Below are 16,771 nucleotides of genomic sequence, written 5' to 3' on the forward strand. Positions count from 1 at the left end.
GCGCTGCGCTTACATAAGACATGCATTATCACAAGCTCGTGCGGCCCGTGCGTTATCGCAGAGAAAAAAAGTAATCTGATTCCCCAGATCAACTGGGCTTATCAAAAGTCCAGTATTGCGACTCAATTATCCTCTCATTGCGTGTATAGTGTGGCATGGTCGGCCCCGGAAATTAATATCTTCAGAGAATTTTTCCCGCTTAGTCCTCCACCATGCATTCATACGTGCGACCGAATCAGTTTGTCGCCTTCAAGCTCCCGTCTGATCAGACGAGGATCCAGAAGATTGTCCCTAACACGTATGCGCGCTTGTCCGACTGAGCACGAGCTCGATCATTTGTCTGACTCATATCAGCTGACCGGCCTTTACAGCCAAGTATTCCTGGGCAAATATGGAACCTTCCCCGCCAACCAGATCATCGGCCGTCCGTTCTACCTAACCTTCGACATCCACGAGACCCCCGGCGAGCCCGATAGCACCCACCTGCGCATTGTCTCGGCGGCCGAACTCCATGCGGAACACCTTATTGCTGAGGGCGAGGGCGATGGCGACGACCAAGAGCCGGTCGATGAGGCAGCGACGATGCGCACGAACCGCGACACGATCGACGACCGCTCCACGCAGAAGTTGACGATTGAGGAAATCGAAGCCCTGAAGAGGGAAAGTACTGGGGCAGGGAAAGAGATCATTGCCAAATTGTTGGAATCACATTCGGCGATCGACCAGAAGACGGCATTTTCGTTGGCAAAATACAAGTTGCGCAAGGAAAGGAAGTACATGAAGCGGTTCACCGTCATCCCCTTGGATGTCAGTCTCTTGACGAATTATATGTTGCAGGACAAGGAGGCGGCAAGAACCCTGGAGATGCGCGACGAGGCGCTCGGTCTGCTTGGTTGTTGGGGAAATGTGCACCACGGAGGCAGCACCTCCTTCGATATGGAGACGGTGCTGGCGAATCCGAACGGGCGGTATCTCGTTGTCGATGATACGGGCGGCTTGGTGGTGGCTGCTATGGCGGAGAGGATGGGAATCCTCTACCCACATGATGGAGATTTCGACGAGGAGCAGCAGGACGCCCACTCAAAGGTGCCTGCCACAACAGGCGCGCACGGGGAACAAGACGACGAGGCACAGCCCACCGAGGGTGCGACGTCACGTCGCAATCGTCGCCCACAAATGTCTGCTCAAGGGAACACCATCACCTTGCTTCACGCCAATAAACAACCAAACATCAGTCTCTTGAAGTACTTCGGTTACGAGGCTGACGACCCGAGCGAATCTCACCCTCTCTACACAAACTTCAAGACCGTCTCTTTCATGCAGCTCTTGGACCCGAATGCGGACAGCATCTATGCTCAGGAACCAACCGAGATCCCTCCTCAGGAGCTATCCACATACAAATCTAGCAAGCGTAGTGCTTACCACCGCAAGCGTGGCAGGTGGATGCGCGTACGACGAGTCGTTGACGAAGCCCGGGCTGGGGGCTTCGATGGGTTGGTGATTGCAACCCTGATGGATCCGAGTAGTGTGCTAAAGCACACGATCCCTCTCCTGGCCGGTTCGGCCCCTGTCGCCGTGTACTCGCCTAACATCGAGCCCCTAACGGAGGTGATGGATCTATACTCTACCGCAAGAAAAACCGCATTCATCAACCGAAGGCGGGAGTTAGTTGAGCAGAGGGCGGCATCGGAAGACCCGATTGATGTAAAGTCTGAGCTGGAGCAGGAATTTCCCCTTGACCCGACTCTGTTACTGGCACCTACCTTGGAGACATCAAGAGTTCGCGTGTGGCAGGTCTTACCAGGACGATCACATCCCATGATGTCCAGTCGGGGTGGTGCTGACGGCTTCATCTTCCACGGAATGAAAGTCATTCCCACGCAAGAACACATTGAAGCAGCAGGTAATCCTAGCCGCAAGAAGCGAAAGGTCGTTCGGGCCGATGAGACCCCAGCAAGCAGTGTTGATGGTGTCGACGTGGAAATGACCGCGTAACCTGTATTCGATAGCCATATCCAGATTCTTACCCAAAATATGAGTATCGGTAAAATAGAAGCTCTACAAGATACCGGGTTGACTAGAGCCAAACCTGATGCGAATTCAATGACAATAACGCCTGGTTTCAAGAGATATCCCGGGAATTCCTATGACGGATTTGAGTGACAAGAACCACTTAGCGTTGCGTCCGAACAAGAGTAAGAACTAAGGCTTACTCGACCAATATAGTCAGCCTCGTGAATCTTCGCTTTCACAACGCTCATATTCGAATATACACAGAATTAATGTGGCAGGACTTCAGCAGCCGTCCGGAGGATTTCACATCAAAGTAATGGATCTATCCTAGAAGCTCTTTCCCATAAACTTTCTCTTGGTGAAGCTGAGCCACCACTATAGGACAGTCCATTAACAGAGGTGTTGCACACAGACTGAATCGGGACACATACCTTTGAAGGACCGACACCGCCGGGGTATAGTCTAGCATGCAGGCGGATAGCAATCTCCTGCCGCACCTGAGACAGATAACTGTTGAACGGAGCCACCCCATCAGCAACCTCTTCCATGTCTTGATGCATTGAGTGAGCGGAAGGTTATAGACATACGATCTGAGCGTTTCGGCATCCTGACGGTCCCGCGGGGCCTCGAAGGCCTGGTTCAGAGGGAAGGACACGTCACCAGGGATAGCAAAGTGATCGAGCGCGACATTGATCAAAGCCTAATATGACGGACTCCTGTCAGCAACCGTTCTTCCTGCACGCACACCGTCCATCGGCCCTCTCGGTCCACTCAATTTGCGGAAGCTCTAACCTTCTCCGCATCGCGAGCGGTCATTGTCGGCTTCACCTTCCCCAAGCACTCGGTGATGAACAACGTTCCATAGATGAGCATACGGTCCGCAGGACCATTGATCTCGAAGTTGCGGAAGAGGACATTGGCACGGAAGAGCGACAAGATCTCGTCAACACAGTCATAGGACTCGCTGTCGGGGGGCACTTCGGTATCGGCATTAGGCGGTAGCGGAGGGAGGGTGTATGCGGGGCCGCGAGTGCGGGTGCGGAGGGGGAGGACGGGGAAATTGCCTGTAAAGGAATTGAGAGTCAATACGAGTAAAGTATAGTATAGATATGTGTTACTGCTTCCACGGGGGATTGTGTGAGATACGCATGGAAGATGGGAGGCGCATTCCGCCATACCTATTACGGGGACATCCCGGTCCTCGAGGAAGATTGAGTGGTAGGCCTAGACCAGTGTCAGGGGGTGGGAGGTCAAGTAGAGTCGTCTATCATCAGTGCAAGTTCTGCGAAGCTTACAGGCATGATGTGATAGTGTCGAATAGCAATGGCGTCCCCTTAGAGCCTGTCTAATAAGGGTTGTTGATGATTCAGAAGAACCGCAGTGTGGTGGGGTGGAAGAGAGGGGAAGAAGTGCTGATCGAAGGCGGTGCTGTCAGGCCGGCGAGAGATTCGTTGTTGTCGCATGTCATCACCCGCCCGCCGCTCCGTCCTGGAGCTCCTCCTTCGCCTTGGGATTTTCCGGCCCCGAACCTCTTTACGCGCTGCCAGAGTTCGACGCGTCCGGCCCTTGCCTTGTGCTTTGCTCCGTGCTTTGCTGGGTCAATTCATTGTTTAAGCCGAAGTTCTCAAGCTCCCAGTTGTCAACTAGCTAGGCAGTCGACTAGATTTTACAATATGTCCGATTACGAGGATGAAATGGATGTGGACGTTCCGTCCAAGAACGCGATCCAATTCAGCTCCGATAACACCAGTGCCAAATCCAAAAGACCTGCAGCAGATTTACCGATTGAGGCCCAAGACAACCTTCCCTGGTACGTCGACCATGCTACCTGTCTGCTGTGGCATGTTCATTAACTGGTTTTCTGTAGGGTGGAAAAATACCGACCGAATACTTTGGACGATGTTTCCGGCCATCAGGATATCTTAGCTACGATCAATAAATTTGTCGAAGCCAATGTACGCAATACCATGTCCACAGACCATCAACAAACTACTCATGAATTCTAGCGTCTCCCCCATCTTCTGCTATACGGCCCTCCCGGTACGGGCAAAACATCCACGATCCTAGCACTAGCACGACGCATATATGGCAGCAAGAACATGCGACAAATGGTTCTGGAGCTCAATGCCAGTGACGATCGTGGTATTGATGTTGTTCGTGAACAGATCAAGACTTTTGCCAGTATGTCTGCCCATCCGTAAATACGGCCTGCTTCTTCAGACTTACCAGACCTTTTTAGGCACCAAGCAGATCTTCTCCATGGCGCCTGCGGCCGCCTCCGGTGGCTCCTCCCTCGCATCCTTCAAGCTCATTATTCTCGATGAGGCCGACGCGATGACGGCAACTGCACAGATGGCGCTGCGCCGGATCATGGAGCGGTATACCGCTAACACTCGATTTTGCATCATCGCCAATTACACACATAAACTCTCGCCGGCGCTCCTTTCGCGTTGTACCAGATTCCGATTTAGTCCCCTGAAAGAGCGGGACATCAGAGTTTTGGTGGATCAGGTCATTGAGAAGGAGCAGATCAACATCCAGCCTGAGGCCGTGGATAGCCTGGTCACGCTGAGCAAGGGCGATATGCGACGGGCCTTGAACGTCCTTCAGGCTTGCCATGCGAGCAGTAAGTCCAGGCACAGAAGATGGTCTTGGGAATCTGTTTCCATGCTGACCTGAATAGGCAAACCTCTTCCCATGAAGGACGCACCTCAAAACCAGGCCCTTCCGGAACCCGAAACGATCACGAATGAAACGATTTACGACTGCATTGCCGCCCCTCACCCCTCTGACATCGAAGAGATCATGCGCACGCTTCTGAATACGAGTGATATTACCTCATGTCTCAATACGATCAACACCATCAAGACCAACAAGGGCCTCGCTCTGGCAGATATCCTGTCTGGGTTGGGAGACCAGTTGCAACGGGTAGAAGTTCCCGCACAAACCAGGATCACCTGGCTGGAGGGACTGGCAGAGATAGAATGGAGACTGGCGGGCGGTGGATCGGAGACGATACAGACCGGCGGGCTGGTGGGTGTTGTACGGAATGGCTGTGAATTGATGGACCGGTAGCCATTTTTGCAGCAGAACAATGCTAAGAACAATCATCCTATACCACATGAGTCAATTAATTAGCATCAGTAAAGTACTATAGGACTGGTTTAGTAGATGAATTACCTAACAGCCAATTAGCGATAGATTGTCCGTGTCAGGCCGATGATAAGGCGAAAACTAAAGACCAAATAGGCTAAGCTAAACCTATGCCCTGAGGGCTGCAGGACCGGGCATTCAGGGTCTGACTCAGGGTCCAATACTCCGTCCATGAGACCCGCCCGCAGCTGGGGTAGGGACGGTCTTTGCGCTCAACATATCGGATTGAGCATTGTGGAAGATGCCTCTTCTCGACTCTTAGTGTCATTCAGATTGGAATTCTGTTCAATCATCTCCACTATGCGCAATGTCGATAAGAAAAAAATACGGGATGGAAGTTGGAGCCAAGACCACCGGCGGGGAAGTGGCGCTTGGAGCCACTGGATTTTCGCTCCAGACAATCCCCCGCGAAGAAATCATTCAACATTGGCATCGAGATAAGCTCTGTTGAAATTGCTCAATGGCTTCATTCTCGCTTTTCCGCGGGACAATACGAGCAATATCTGCGCAATGACCCTGACGTAAATTGCCTCTCCTGCTATCACTTCTACTATCATGATATTGTTGTAGTCGGCATTGTACAGTACCTACTAGGTACCTTACTCTAGGACTGGGAATGAATTGACCAACCATCTCCGAATCAACCTGCCAAGTTAAGTAATCATGTCACCCAATGATTCTTCTCTTTTGTTCACCTGCGGACCCCGCCGCAAACAACCTCCATGATCAAAGCAAGCCCTTCTCCGCGGCAGACGCCGGGGTTCCGTCCGTCGGCCGTGGTTCTCTCCTCTTATAGACCGTTCTGGCTGCTGCTCTCCCCTCAGTCTTCTTCCCCTCACCATCATCGCCTTCTCTCCCTCCTACATCTCGGTGAAGAAGACCTCGTGGCAGTCATCCTTCACTAAGTATGCGGTCCTCTACTCAGCACTCCAGTCTCGTTCTCGCTTTGCTGGCCCTACCTCTAGCTCTACCAGCATCAGCAGAGAGAATTCTCGGGGCTTATATCTTTGCTCGTCATGGAGATCGAACGGCCAAGGTGCTGAAGAATACGGAGCTAACCGACCTGGGCTACAGCGAGGTTTATCAGACGGGCAGCTACTGGCGTAGCCGGTATATCGACTCGAACTCGTCTCTCCAGATTCAAGGTATCAACGAGAACATCGTGAAGCTGAGCCAGATCAGTGCCTCATCGCCGTCTGATGATGTGCTTCAGAACTCGGCTACGGGTTTTCTCCAGGGTGTCTACCCCCCTGTGGGCTCATCAGCCAACCAGACCCTGGCTAACGGCAGTACGATCGACTCTCCTCTGAATGGATACCAGCTCATTCCAATCGCCGTGACCGAGTCTGGTTCGAACAGCGAGGACACGGCCTGGCTGCAGAGCTCGACCGAGTGCCAGAATGCCGAGGTCAGCAGCAACAACTACTATTCGTCGGCACTCTACAACTCTCTGCTTTCCTCCACCAAGGACTTCTACCAGTCCCTGTCATCTCTACTAAATGGAACTTTCTCCGACTCTCAGATGAGCTTCAAGAACGCGTACACGATTTTCGACTACCTCAATGTTGGGTACATTCACAACACCACTAATGTCCCCACCGAGGAACAGCTTCACCAGGCCTTCCTCCTGGCCAATATCGAGCAGTACAATCTGGCCTACAACTCTTCGGAAACCATCCGCGCCATCGCCGGTCAGATCCTTGCGGGAGATGTGCTCCTCGGCCTGAATGACACCATCACCTCCAAGGGCAAATCCAAGCTGAACGTCCAGTTCGGCTCGTACGGCACGTTCATGTCTTACTTCGGTGTGGCCCAGCTGCCCGCTGCGGACGTCAACTTCACGGGTATGCCCGATTACGCTTCCTCCATGGCATGGGAGCTGGTCACCAACTCTACGGATTCTTTCCCTTCTACCTCCGACATCAGCGTGCGCTTTGTCTTCCATAATGGTACTCTCTCGTCCGGCACGCCGACCGAGTACCCGCTGTATGGCAAGTCGAGCTCTACCATCTCCTGGGCGGAGTTCTCCGAGCTCACGAGCAAGATTGCCGTGACCTCGACCAAGCAGTGGTGTAGTGTGTGTGGCAACACTGACGGGGAATGTGCCGCTTTGTCAACCAGCTCGAACACCACGACCACCACTTCGTCGCAGTCGAAGGGTAGTGGTGGCGTTTCCAGGCCCGTAGCCGGTGTCATCGGTGCGATGGTGACCCTGGCGGTGATTCTCGGTCTCGAGGCACTGCTGCTCCTTGCGGGGGGATTCCGCATCACCAAGAAGCGCGCGTCTGTTGCTGCCGCTGCAGCTGGTTCTGAGAAATAGCCCGGTAAGCGATGAAGGTAATCAGGTTCTGTGACTAGGGCGGTAATGACTGGATGATTTATGGTAGGATAGTCATTCATTTAAAATGATTTTATGCAATCATGATTCGAGAGATAGCGAAAGGACTCACAAAAACTTCACCAAGATCTTCCCAATCGTATCTTATCACTTCACTCGTATCGATACACCAGGGTCGAGGTGCTACTCGAGGCATGACCACTAAAGAGTCAGAAACCATGACACCACTTTAGCAAATGGAAGTTTATCCAGAACGTAAATGAATGGTCGCGACTGGAGATTGACATGCTATTCCCGGTGGCGCACTACGATAGGTCTGAGCTCTTTGAAAGGGCTTCCCAGTGTCATGCAATATCAGCGTAGTAGTTTCGGAGATCTAGAGCACTGCAGAAAACATATCTCAATAGCCCTAGTAGAATCTTCACGTCGTGCTATACTTGAAGCAAGAGGATTAAAAAAAATCATCTTAGCACTTAAGCATTAATTGTAGAGAGTCACTCTGCTGTGCTCCATCAGGTCGGGAGAGCGGAAGGTGGGTTTCCCGGGAAAGCCTTCAAAGCTCCATCCATCTTCCAACCTTCCATCCTCTCCGCCTGTCAATTCTCCGCGGCTCAATCCCCCAATTCCCACCTCACCGCGGGGTGTCAAAGAGCCCACGAGACATCGAAAACTATCATCGCATTCTCCACACACACCGACCAGATACTCTTCAGCTCAGCTGCCCGCAACTCAAGTAAAACCTACCGCCTCATCCTACCTGGCGCGCGCACCAATCCTCGAACCCAGCCCAATCCTCACTCGTCGCGCGCATCATCTACGCACCCCGCCCAAATCCAGCTCCCACCAATCGAACAACCCCCCTTCCAAAAAACATCCAAAATGTCATCCCACTACAACACCGAACCCCCCGCAACAGCCACCGCAACACTTCACACAACCCTCGGCCCAATCCACCTCAGCCTCTTCGGCGCACAGACGCCACTCACCACGCGCAACTTCCTCCAACACGTCGCGGACAACTACTACACAGGCACGATCTTCCACCGGGTGGTCCCGGGCTTCGTGGTGCAGGGCGGCGATCCGACAGGCACCGGGGCCGGCGGGACCTCGATCTACGAGGAGCCAGAGTTCGAGACGGACCCGGAGGCGCGCGACCCCACGGAGAAGATCGTGCTGCGCGATGAGCTGCACAGCCGGTTGCGGTTCAACCGGCGCGGGCTGGTGGGGATGGCCAAGAGCGAGGACGGGACGTACGGCAGCCAGTTCTTCATCACGTTGGCGAACACGGAGCGCGAGCTGAACGGGCAGTGTACGTTGTTCGGGCGTGTCGAGGGGGATAGTATCTTTACCGTGCTTAAGATTGCGGAGGCGGAGTTGGTGGAGGGGACGGAACGGCCGGTGTATCCGGTCAAGGTGACGGGGTGTGAGGTTGGGGAGTTGGGCAAATTCGAGGGGAAGGTGGTGTTGAATCGACGGGTTGTTGCTGCTGCTGCTGCGCAGGGGGCAGGGGAGGGAAAGAAAGGTGCGACGACTAAGAAGAAGAGCAAGAAGCCGAAGAAGACGCTGTTGAGTTTTGCGGGTGGAGATGGGGAGGATGAGAATGGTGAGGAGGGGGATGAGGAGATACCGGTTCGACCAGCGAAGCCTAAGTATAACGCTGCTCTCGTGACGGATGCTGCACCTACGAAGAAACATGAGCGAGAGGAACCGTCCCCACCACCACGCAGCAAACGACCCTCAACAACAACAACGACCGCACCACAACGAGCAGAAACCACCGTCCACAAAACCCCAGACCCGTCCACACAACTCCCCCTCCGCGACCCCGAATCCCCCCTCCGCACCCCATCCTCCCCAGAACCAGTCGCACAGCCCGCAAAGTCCCGACTGGACCGCACCAACGCCGAGATCGAGTCCGTCATGGCCTCGATGCGCCGCACCACCGCAGCCCCAATGGAAACCTCCTCCAAGAAATCCGCTCTAGAAGCCATGATTCCCTCCACCGCCATCCGGGGCCGCCGCCGCCCTGCTGCCACCACCACCACCACCACCACCACCGGCAGCAACGGAATCAACGGCTTCACCAGCTCCGCCGACGCCCAGGCCCTGAAAATGTTCAACGCGTTCAAAGCCAAGCTCGAGAACGCCGACTCGGCCCCTACCACCAATGCCACCATCAAGACCGCCAAAACTACTGCAACAACCACAGCCCCACCCCCCGCGGAAGAAGACGACGAAGAAGCCCAACTCTGCGACCTCCACTTCATCGCCAACTGCCAATCATGCCAGTCCTGGGACGAGCCACCCTCCGGCGAGAACGCAGACAACGCCTCGAACCCTGCGGATGCCGCCGATGATGATCGCGGGTGGTTGACGCATCAGCTGCAGTTCAAGAAAGACACCCTGGGCAAGGATCTGAATTGGAAGAAGGCGCACCCGGACGATGTGGATTCGTTGATGGTGATCGATCCTCGCGAGAAGGAGCGGGAGATTGCCGCGGGCAAGGCGTCTTCGTCGGGCAAGAGGCGCGGATTGGAGCGGGATCGCGAGCGCGAGCGGAAGCGCGGAAGGGTGGGGGATTTGGAGTGGGAGAGGGAGAGGGAGAGGAGGCGGTGATGCTGTCTTTTATTATGCAGAGCATAGTAGCTTTATAATATAGCCCAGCCTTTGGTTGACCGGCGGGAAGGGGTATTATTGCATATGTGATGTATGTATGTATGTACAGTATATGGTTTCAAGTAACGGGGATTCGAGCGCCCGGCTTTCTGTGCCAGTAGATGATACGATAACTTGATGTGTTCAATGACGCTTGTAGGATATCGTTCTGAATGTGTAGACTATACACCTTCACAAATACAGTATCACATCATATTAATCGAATGACCCTGTGAATTGCGATAGACTCAACTTATCAATACGATATGTGTGACGCTCAAGGAACGGCAAAGCTCTTTAGGAGTATTTTCAGTACAACTACTAGAAACCACTACACTTACATACATACCACTGTCATATAACTCGTTGCTTCTGTTAGGTCGAAATAGGAAATCTAGCAGCAGGTAAATAGCATCGATCGCCCAGACACACAAGACAGAAAAGCAAGCCGATCAAACCGACAACTACCACTGGTGGTTTCAGATACGAATAACTCAACAAGTCATCCGGCTGCTTACCTATTCTTGGTGTCTTTAGAGTCATTAAACAGGGGAATAGAGAGTGCTAGAGTCTATTCGAGGGGTTTGCTGGGCCAAGGGGAAGGGGGTCGGCGAGGGAGAGAGAGACTTGAGGGAAGCATTTGGCCATATACCTGCCAAACATTCGGTCGACAAAAGCCCCCTTCCCCTCTTTGATGAAGAGGGAAAGAAAGTAGAATGATAAGGAAAAGCAAAGAAGATAGATACTATGCATTTTCCTCAAAAGACCTTCGCGGCTTTCGCGACTTAGGCGACTTAGTTTGCAGAGACTCCCCAGGTATACGTTCCCTTGCATTTCTTTCTACTCCCATCAGTCGAGTTTTCCCAGCGCCCGACCTCCCCCGTTAGTAGACTCTGTCATATAAGAAAATTTTTGGATGGATTTCAAGCCTTCTTGCGCCGTTTCACGCCGCTACCGAGACCCTTACCTCCCTGAGCATCGTTGCTCGTGTCTAGCCCACCGTACTGGATGCTCTCGTCCACGGTGTTGGCGGGGCTGGTCGCATCGCTGTCGGGCAAGGACTCAATTCTATTCGAATCTTTCCCATTTGACAGCTGCCCCTCCGGTCCGAGGCTGGCGTGGAGGTCATTCCCGCCGTAACCGGCCCCGTCAAATCCATGATAGAAGCTCGGATCGTGTGCCGGGCCATTGGCTGCACCGAAGAGATCATTGTCGGCGGGGAGGTTCTCAAAGTCGAACAGTTCGTTCGCGTCCTTGATCCCACCATCGTCGGGACCGGCGGTGACCACCGGGTCGGCCCCGGTTGTGGCTGGCACGGACCCGGCCGGATTGCCATACCCTAAACCAGCTTTATTATGGTCCAAATCTCCAATGTCCGTGAAGTAATCGTTATTGAAGAGAGTATCAAGGTCAAGTGGGGGAGGGGGCGCACTGCCATCTATGCTGATTCCTGGAATGGTGCCTGTAGGGCTGAGGGGCTGTAGGAGGTTGGTCAGGTTCTGCACGGAGCGATCTTGCTCGGCCTGCATTTTGACCAGGTTGTCAATTTCCGCTCGTGTGTTGGCCAGCCGGCCAGAGTAATTGTGTGGCATTGGGGGAGGCGTCGGTGTGACCAAGGCGTTATTGGGAGATGATGCACCATTGACTCCGCCGGAGCCTGTCTCGTGGGCCATGAGTCGAAGCATATCTGCCCGTTGGCTGGGCGTAAGCGGCGAATTACCGCCCGACGTCTCAAGTGATGACAGCACGTTTGGAAAATCGGCAAAATTGGTGGGCATGCCGCTTCGTGCATTGGAATTCTGAATGACTGACATGATGTCCCGCTGGGGAACATGGGACCCCGGAGGCGGCTGCGCCTCCTTCTGACGAGGACTGTTGTCATACACCTCCTCGACGTGACCCGGCTGGGAGGCGCTGGCTTGCCGACCATGGCCGCGCGAGTGTGGGTGGTCGTATGTGGTAGAGGCGGGGGACAAGGTCGTTGCACGACCCGGACGGTCTGCCCCCGGAGGCGCCTTGAGCAAGAGCTGCTGTTTTTTCAGCGAGCGCGGCCCAGTTGGGCTGGTCATGTTTGTAGGCCCCAGAGACCCGAGCGAGTAGTCGTCCATGTCAACGATATTACCTTGCTCTTGTGAGATGGCACCAGCAAACGAGCTTGCCAGATTCTGCGGCCCTTCCTGCCCTTGAAGGCTCCGATTGTAGACGGTCGCCAAGAATGTAAGGATCGCATTGATGGAGTTCTCGTGCCGGGTGTGCTGCTCCTGAAAGTTGGCTGCTTGCGCATACAGCTGCTCGTGTTCTCTCCGCAGTTTGGTGATAGTGTTGGAGATCACTTGCTGTTGTTGGCGGATGGCTTGTAACTCTCTATACACCCCGGCGAGCTGATCCTTGGGCATGAGACTTCCCGTGATCAAGGACAGCTGGCGGTTGCGCGATCGATCCTCTCGTGCGGGACCCAAAGCATCATCGCCATACTCGTCGTTCTCATTGTCCTCGATCTCTTCCGTCTTCACCCGCACATTGCCTTTTCCTGATTTGCTACCCTGCCCGGCTGCATTTTTCGGTTTTTGGATCAGCCACAACAAGTCTGGGTGGCCGCGCTTGAAGTAGGGATTCGCATATTCACTGGGGCTCTTGTTCTTCCGTTCACTCGCGCGCATCGAATTGTCGGAGAGTCCAACTTTCTTGTGGAAGCCGTACATGTTCAACTGGCGGACGAAAGAGGCATAGTTGTTGTGTTTGAATAGTTCCGGAATCAACGTCTTTGCAAATTCGTCTTCATCCATCACAATAAATGAGTTGCCATCGTCAGACCACCGAATCAGATCAGTGTTTTTTGATTCATCCAGAAAACTGCAGCCCGTTAGTCATGCATTGCACATTGATGGGGTTCTCTTCCGCGGGGAGGACATACCTGCTCAGTTTCTGAACGAAAGGCGGGATCTGTTTCCGTTTAGCCTGCACTTCTCTCTTTGCGACCATCGCGCGCTCATATAACTCGTTCAGGCTCTCCCCCCATCCTCCGGATTCCCCCGTGCCAGTGCCGTGGTCGGGAAACGACGTCGACGTTTGATCATACCCGCGGCTGCGGTTGACCAATTGAGTAGGAGTCTGGCGGCGAGTAAGCTGGTTCGAAGCCGTGACGGTGGAAGCCGGGACATCTGGGTTCGTGGTGTACGTTGACGGGTTGTAAGAGGCGGCATCGGGATAGGAGGGGCTGGACACGTTGGACGAAGGATTCTGGCCCCATTGCAGAAACTGGTCGTTGGAAAGCTGATTGCCGGGGTTTTGCGAATAGTTCGTCAGCGGACCCAGTTGCGGGTGAACGATAGGGGATGTGCCAGGAGCTGGTCGTTTGCGAGTGATTCCTTGAGGGCTCATCACAGGCGACTGAACGACCTACGGAGGGTCGGTCGGGCAAGCGGGTATTGTTCGGGGGAGGAGGGGCGGCTGTCAGTCGAGGCGTGCTCTGTGGTGCTCAGGAACAGGCAGAATGAGAAGTCGGAAAAATAGGCGACCAGCGAAGGGAAGAATCGACTCGCTGCTCGGGATTTGCTGGATGGGCGAATGGCGGGGGGGGGAACAAGCGGGCGGGTGTTCAGCTGGCACGGCTGATTCGGGGGGTGGGCGGGGGAATCGCAAAAGCAAGGACGGTCATAGACGGCGTGGAGGGGCGAAGGTGAATAAACCCAGAGCTATATCACTCGAAGGATATGACAAACAAGGCACAGAGGAGCAGTGGACAAGAGTGGATGGAGAAGGCAAGTGTCAACGGCGGAGACGCGACGGGCGCCGCCGCAGACGCTAGATGGAGTAGTAGCAAGAAATGAACAACGCGCGCAAGAGCGGGCGGGCAGGCGGGCAGGCGTGCGGGCGGGAAAAAGTCAGGCAACTTTCGCTCGCTCTTATGGGGTGGGAGGTATTGTTTGATGATGGCGATTGTCGTTCGCTGTCGTTCACTGTCGTTTCGCTACCGTGTAGGAAATGGCGGTTGGTTTGTTCGTCTCCCAGCGCAGGGAAATTGGTAGGGCGACTGAGTGAGATTTCGAACCAGTTGGGTCGCAGAGGGGGAGTGACCGGCGGGCGGGCGCAGACGAGTAGACAGACAAAAGCACCAGCACCGGCAGAAAATAAAGTACGATGGATTGAGCCCTAGCACAAGTAGTCACAGAATGAACTGAGCTGAAACTGTCGGCTCACAGCTTCCCTCCTGATCTAAAAGCTCCGCAGCGATAGCAAGCTGATCCTAATGGGCGCTGATGGCGCGGTGCTGGGTGGATATGCCGGAGTCTGTAGTAGAAAGTGCTGCAAAACTCCTCCTATCGAGAAGCTTGGCGGGCGGTGATGAGGTCAATTGCTGCTCGGATCCGAACTGATTGGCGGGTGAGGTTGTTTAGTAGCTGACTCAGCCAGGTGTCACTCACTTGTTTGCACGTGTAATTAATGAATGATTTAACGATGGGGTGGCCTTAACTTACTTAGTAAGTTAAACTTACTAGGAGGTAGTTATACCTAAGTGATTCATACCTCAATATATTGATATAGTGACTGACTCGGAACATGAGCTATGCTAATTTGAAGTAGCAACTCGATACTATCCAATTGAGCACTGGCACCCTTCGGGGTGTTGTTCTTATCTGGCACCGAGCGCCCCAATGTCGAAGCGGCACGCCCCAGTGGAAAAAAAAGAAAAAGAAAAAGTTTTTGGGTTGTTTGAGTAGACTTGGACTACAAATTGTACAATTTGAGGCTGTCTCATCACTAGTTCGACCGTGCCTTGGACCGGCACGCTCTCCACTTGTTCCCCATGTCCAATCACAATTCATTATCAACCGTAGCCTCGACCTTGTTCGGCCTCCAGATGCCCATGATCCCCAGAGCTATTGGTCCTCCAGATGTTTCAAGCGCTTTCGATGGAGTTCTGGCTGATCAAATTTTTGCTACGGACTGGGGAAGACGACGAAAAGGAGCAAATCTCATTCCCAGAAGGGCAAGACAGGAGGATGGCCAAGAGCAAACGGACCACGACCGAGATTCCGCCGGAAGTACGAGCGAGATTATCCACACCTCCACATTTATCGCGTGTTGTTAAACTAACTCCAGTCCCTTCCCGCTGATACCGAAGGTAGTAAGTTATAACCTCCTCCTTTTAATGGCACAAGTCTATTCCCTGATCGATTGTCGGAACTCTGCCAGGGTTGTCTGCCACGGTTCTGGTTGCTGGCCAGAAAATCGTTCCATCTTCTTGAGGGCTATCAGATCCTCTTCCATCCGAGCCGGGTTAGTGGTCCCATCCAGGATGGTGGTGTATCCCAAGCCTAAGACCAGACAGTAGAGAGCTGCCGCCGGGGAGAGCTCTGCCTGCTGAGCCAGAGACTGTACGGCGTTGGAACGTATAAGGTCAGGGTTGGCTGTCAGCGTCCAGAAGCTCTGATAGATGATGTGCTGCTCGCGGCAGAAAGCACGCAGCGCGACATCATACTGCGTGTCGGCATAGAATCGATTCTGCACTACCGAGGGCTTCACCTGCGCGTGGGTAAACAGCTCCTTTAACGTGGGCAAGTCGGTATTTGATATCCCCAGATTGCGGATCCGGTGCGGTACGTAAGCCTCGAAGGTCTGCCAGGCCTCGAGCGTCTGCGCCATGGTGGGCAAAGGCGAGTGGAGGATAAGCATGTCAATGTACGCCTCGTCGGCACTTTCCGGCGCATCGTCCGCGCGGAGGTTATGCAGCGATGATCGAATCGAGGCATGAACCTGGTCTGTGACGGATGTTTTCGGATCGTAGGGCATATCCTTGGGGTCCTGGCCCCGAACAGAGGTGAACTTTGTTTGAATCTAGGCCTAACTTAGCTACCGGCCATGCATCATGAGGCAGCAGGGAATGGATTTCCGGGAGGGGCTCTGGACGGGTAAAATCAGGACTTACATGGAGATCTTTGCGCTGGATGGCGCCATCTTTGAAGGCCCTGCGAATGCCCTCTCCCACTAAATCCTCCCGATAGTGTTTTGGTTGGGCAGCTGTATCCACGGCCCGGAAGCCAGTTCTGAGAGCCTGGTGAACCAGATCAGCAGTCCGGGTTTTCTTCCATGCGGTCCCATATATCAGCGTCGGTATTATAGAGGGAGGAGCGTTCTGGACCGGCCGAAGGACATGGCCTTCCCAGGATATCTTGCTTATCGCCATACGGACCATTGAACGATTGGATCTGTGTAGACAAGAGAGACTGGGTGATAAGGTACGTCTCACGCACGAGGTGGAAACATGGATACTACCTACTCCAGACGGTCAGGATCTTAGTATGACATCTAACATCTAGTGGATGGGTTGAAGTGGATAAAAAGGAATGAGGGGTTGCGACGGCACATTCCGACGCAGAGTCAATCCCAAGGAGGCAAAACTGACCTCATGATGACCTAAGGAAACATGTTGCCATTTACTCTTTTGAACCATATATGGAAAAATCAATTCCGGTTATCTATCATCTACTCTGTAGGTGGATGGGGCATGGTGGTGGGGTTGTTCGAACTGTAGTTGCATCTTTTACCCGCTCGAATCATGAATATTTTCCTCAATCTCTGCATCCTACAGTACTCATAGTCACACTTGAC

At 53.7% G+C, this 16,771-nt stretch overlaps 7 protein-coding genes across 7 annotated transcripts; 4 read left to right on the plus strand and 3 right to left on the minus strand.

Annotated features, from left to right (window-relative positions):
• Positions 1 to 82: 82 nt before the first annotated feature.
• Positions 83 to 2,149, plus strand: trm6 (tRNA 1-methyladenosine methyltransferase subunit GCD10). Its single transcript, XM_025573137.1, has 2 exons — positions 83 to 298; positions 372 to 2,149. Exons 1-2 carry the CDS (start codon positions 213 to 215, stop codon positions 1,993 to 1,995), a joined length of 1,710 nt encoding a protein of 569 aa, XP_025434463.1. The 5' UTR covers positions 83 to 212; the 3' UTR covers positions 1,996 to 2,149.
• BP01DRAFT_353637 (actin-related protein 2/3 complex subunit 3) lies at positions 2,083 to 3,455 on the minus strand. The gene is made up of 6 exons (XM_025574237.1): positions 3,309 to 3,455; positions 3,192 to 3,237; positions 2,806 to 3,077; positions 2,601 to 2,713; positions 2,445 to 2,523; positions 2,083 to 2,388 (listed from the first exon to the last, which is right to left on the minus strand). Exons 1-6 carry the CDS (start codon positions 3,312 to 3,314, stop codon positions 2,341 to 2,343), a joined length of 564 nt encoding a protein of 187 aa, XP_025434464.1. The 5' UTR covers positions 3,315 to 3,455; the 3' UTR covers positions 2,083 to 2,340.
• A 101-nt stretch (positions 3,456 to 3,556) lies between these two features.
• BP01DRAFT_333930 (replication factor C subunit 3) lies at positions 3,557 to 5,118 on the plus strand. The gene is made up of 5 exons (XM_025573138.1): positions 3,557 to 3,823; positions 3,881 to 3,968; positions 4,020 to 4,194; positions 4,253 to 4,639; positions 4,697 to 5,118. Exons 1-5 carry the CDS (start codon positions 3,687 to 3,689, stop codon positions 5,086 to 5,088), a joined length of 1,179 nt encoding a protein of 392 aa, XP_025434465.1. The 5' UTR covers positions 3,557 to 3,686; the 3' UTR covers positions 5,089 to 5,118.
• Positions 5,119 to 5,799: 681 nt separating this feature from the next.
• Positions 5,800 to 7,753, plus strand: BP01DRAFT_353639 (histidine acid phosphatase). Its single transcript, XM_025574238.1, has one exon. It carries the CDS (start codon positions 6,074 to 6,076, stop codon positions 7,484 to 7,486), a length of 1,413 nt encoding a protein of 470 aa, XP_025434466.1. The 5' UTR covers positions 5,800 to 6,073; the 3' UTR covers positions 7,487 to 7,753.
• A 340-nt stretch (positions 7,754 to 8,093) lies between these two features.
• On the plus strand, positions 8,094 to 10,114 carry cwc27 (putative peptidyl-prolyl cis-trans isomerase; the record flags this gene model as incomplete). The annotated part of the gene is made up of 1 exon (XM_025572485.1): positions 8,094 to 10,114. A coding segment is annotated over exon 1 (1,731 nt), but the record flags the coding sequence as incomplete, so codon positions are not given.
• A 968-nt stretch (positions 10,115 to 11,082) lies between these two features.
• BP01DRAFT_289534 (uncharacterized protein) lies at positions 11,083 to 13,540 on the minus strand (the record flags this gene model as incomplete). The annotated part of the gene is made up of 2 exons (XM_025571580.1): positions 11,083 to 13,012; positions 13,074 to 13,540. The coding sequence occupies 2 exons, from the start codon at positions 13,538 to 13,540 to the stop codon at positions 11,083 to 11,085; spliced, it is 2,397 nt and encodes a 798-aa protein (XP_025434468.1).
• Positions 13,541 to 15,322: 1,782 nt separating this feature from the next.
• BP01DRAFT_289119 (putative aldo-keto reductase (AKR)) lies at positions 15,323 to 16,355 on the minus strand (the record flags this gene model as incomplete). Its single annotated transcript, XM_025571565.1, has 2 exons — positions 15,323 to 15,997; positions 16,089 to 16,355. The coding sequence occupies 2 exons, from the start codon at positions 16,353 to 16,355 to the stop codon at positions 15,323 to 15,325; spliced, it is 942 nt and encodes a 313-aa protein (XP_025434469.1).
• Between the last annotated feature and the right edge of the window lie 416 nt (positions 16,356 to 16,771).

This window comes from Aspergillus saccharolyticus, assembly GCF_003184585.1.
Source record: "Aspergillus saccharolyticus JOP 1030-1 unplaced genomic scaffold BP01scaffold_4, whole genome shotgun sequence".
Lineage (NCBI taxonomy): Eukaryota > Fungi > Ascomycota > Eurotiomycetes > Eurotiales > Aspergillaceae > Aspergillus > Aspergillus saccharolyticus.

Bases quoted from the DNA above. Each gene is read 5' to 3' on its own strand.
- trm6 (XM_025573137.1), top strand. From the start codon at position 213: ATGCATTCATACGTGCGACCGAATCAGTTTGTCGCCTTCAAGCTCCCG. The intron at 299-371 runs GTATGCGCGCTT...CGGCCTTTACAG, and splicing joins CAGAAGATTGTCCCTAACAC to CCAAGTATTCCTGGGCAAAT.
- BP01DRAFT_333930 (XM_025573138.1), top strand. From the start codon at position 3,687: ATGTCCGATTACGAGGATGAAATGGATGTGGACGTTCCGTCCAAGAAC. The intron at 3,824-3,880 runs GTACGTCGACCA...GGTTTTCTGTAG, and splicing joins GCCCAAGACAACCTTCCCTG to GGTGGAAAAATACCGACCGA. The intron at 4,640-4,696 runs GTAAGTCCAGGC...TGACCTGAATAG, and splicing joins TCAGGCTTGCCATGCGAGCA to GCAAACCTCTTCCCATGAAG.
- BP01DRAFT_353639 (XM_025574238.1), top strand. From the start codon at position 6,074: ATGCGGTCCTCTACTCAGCACTCCAGTCTCGTTCTCGCTTTGCTGGCC.
- BP01DRAFT_353637 (XM_025574237.1), bottom strand. The intron at 2,524-2,600 runs GTATGTCTATAA...TCCGTTCAACAG, and splicing joins GATGCCGAAACGCTCAGATC to TTATCTGTCTCAGGTGCGGC. The intron at 2,389-2,444 runs GTATGTGTCCCG...ACTGTCCTATAG, and splicing joins GCGGTGTCGGTCCTTCAAAG to TGGTGGCTCAGCTTCACCAA.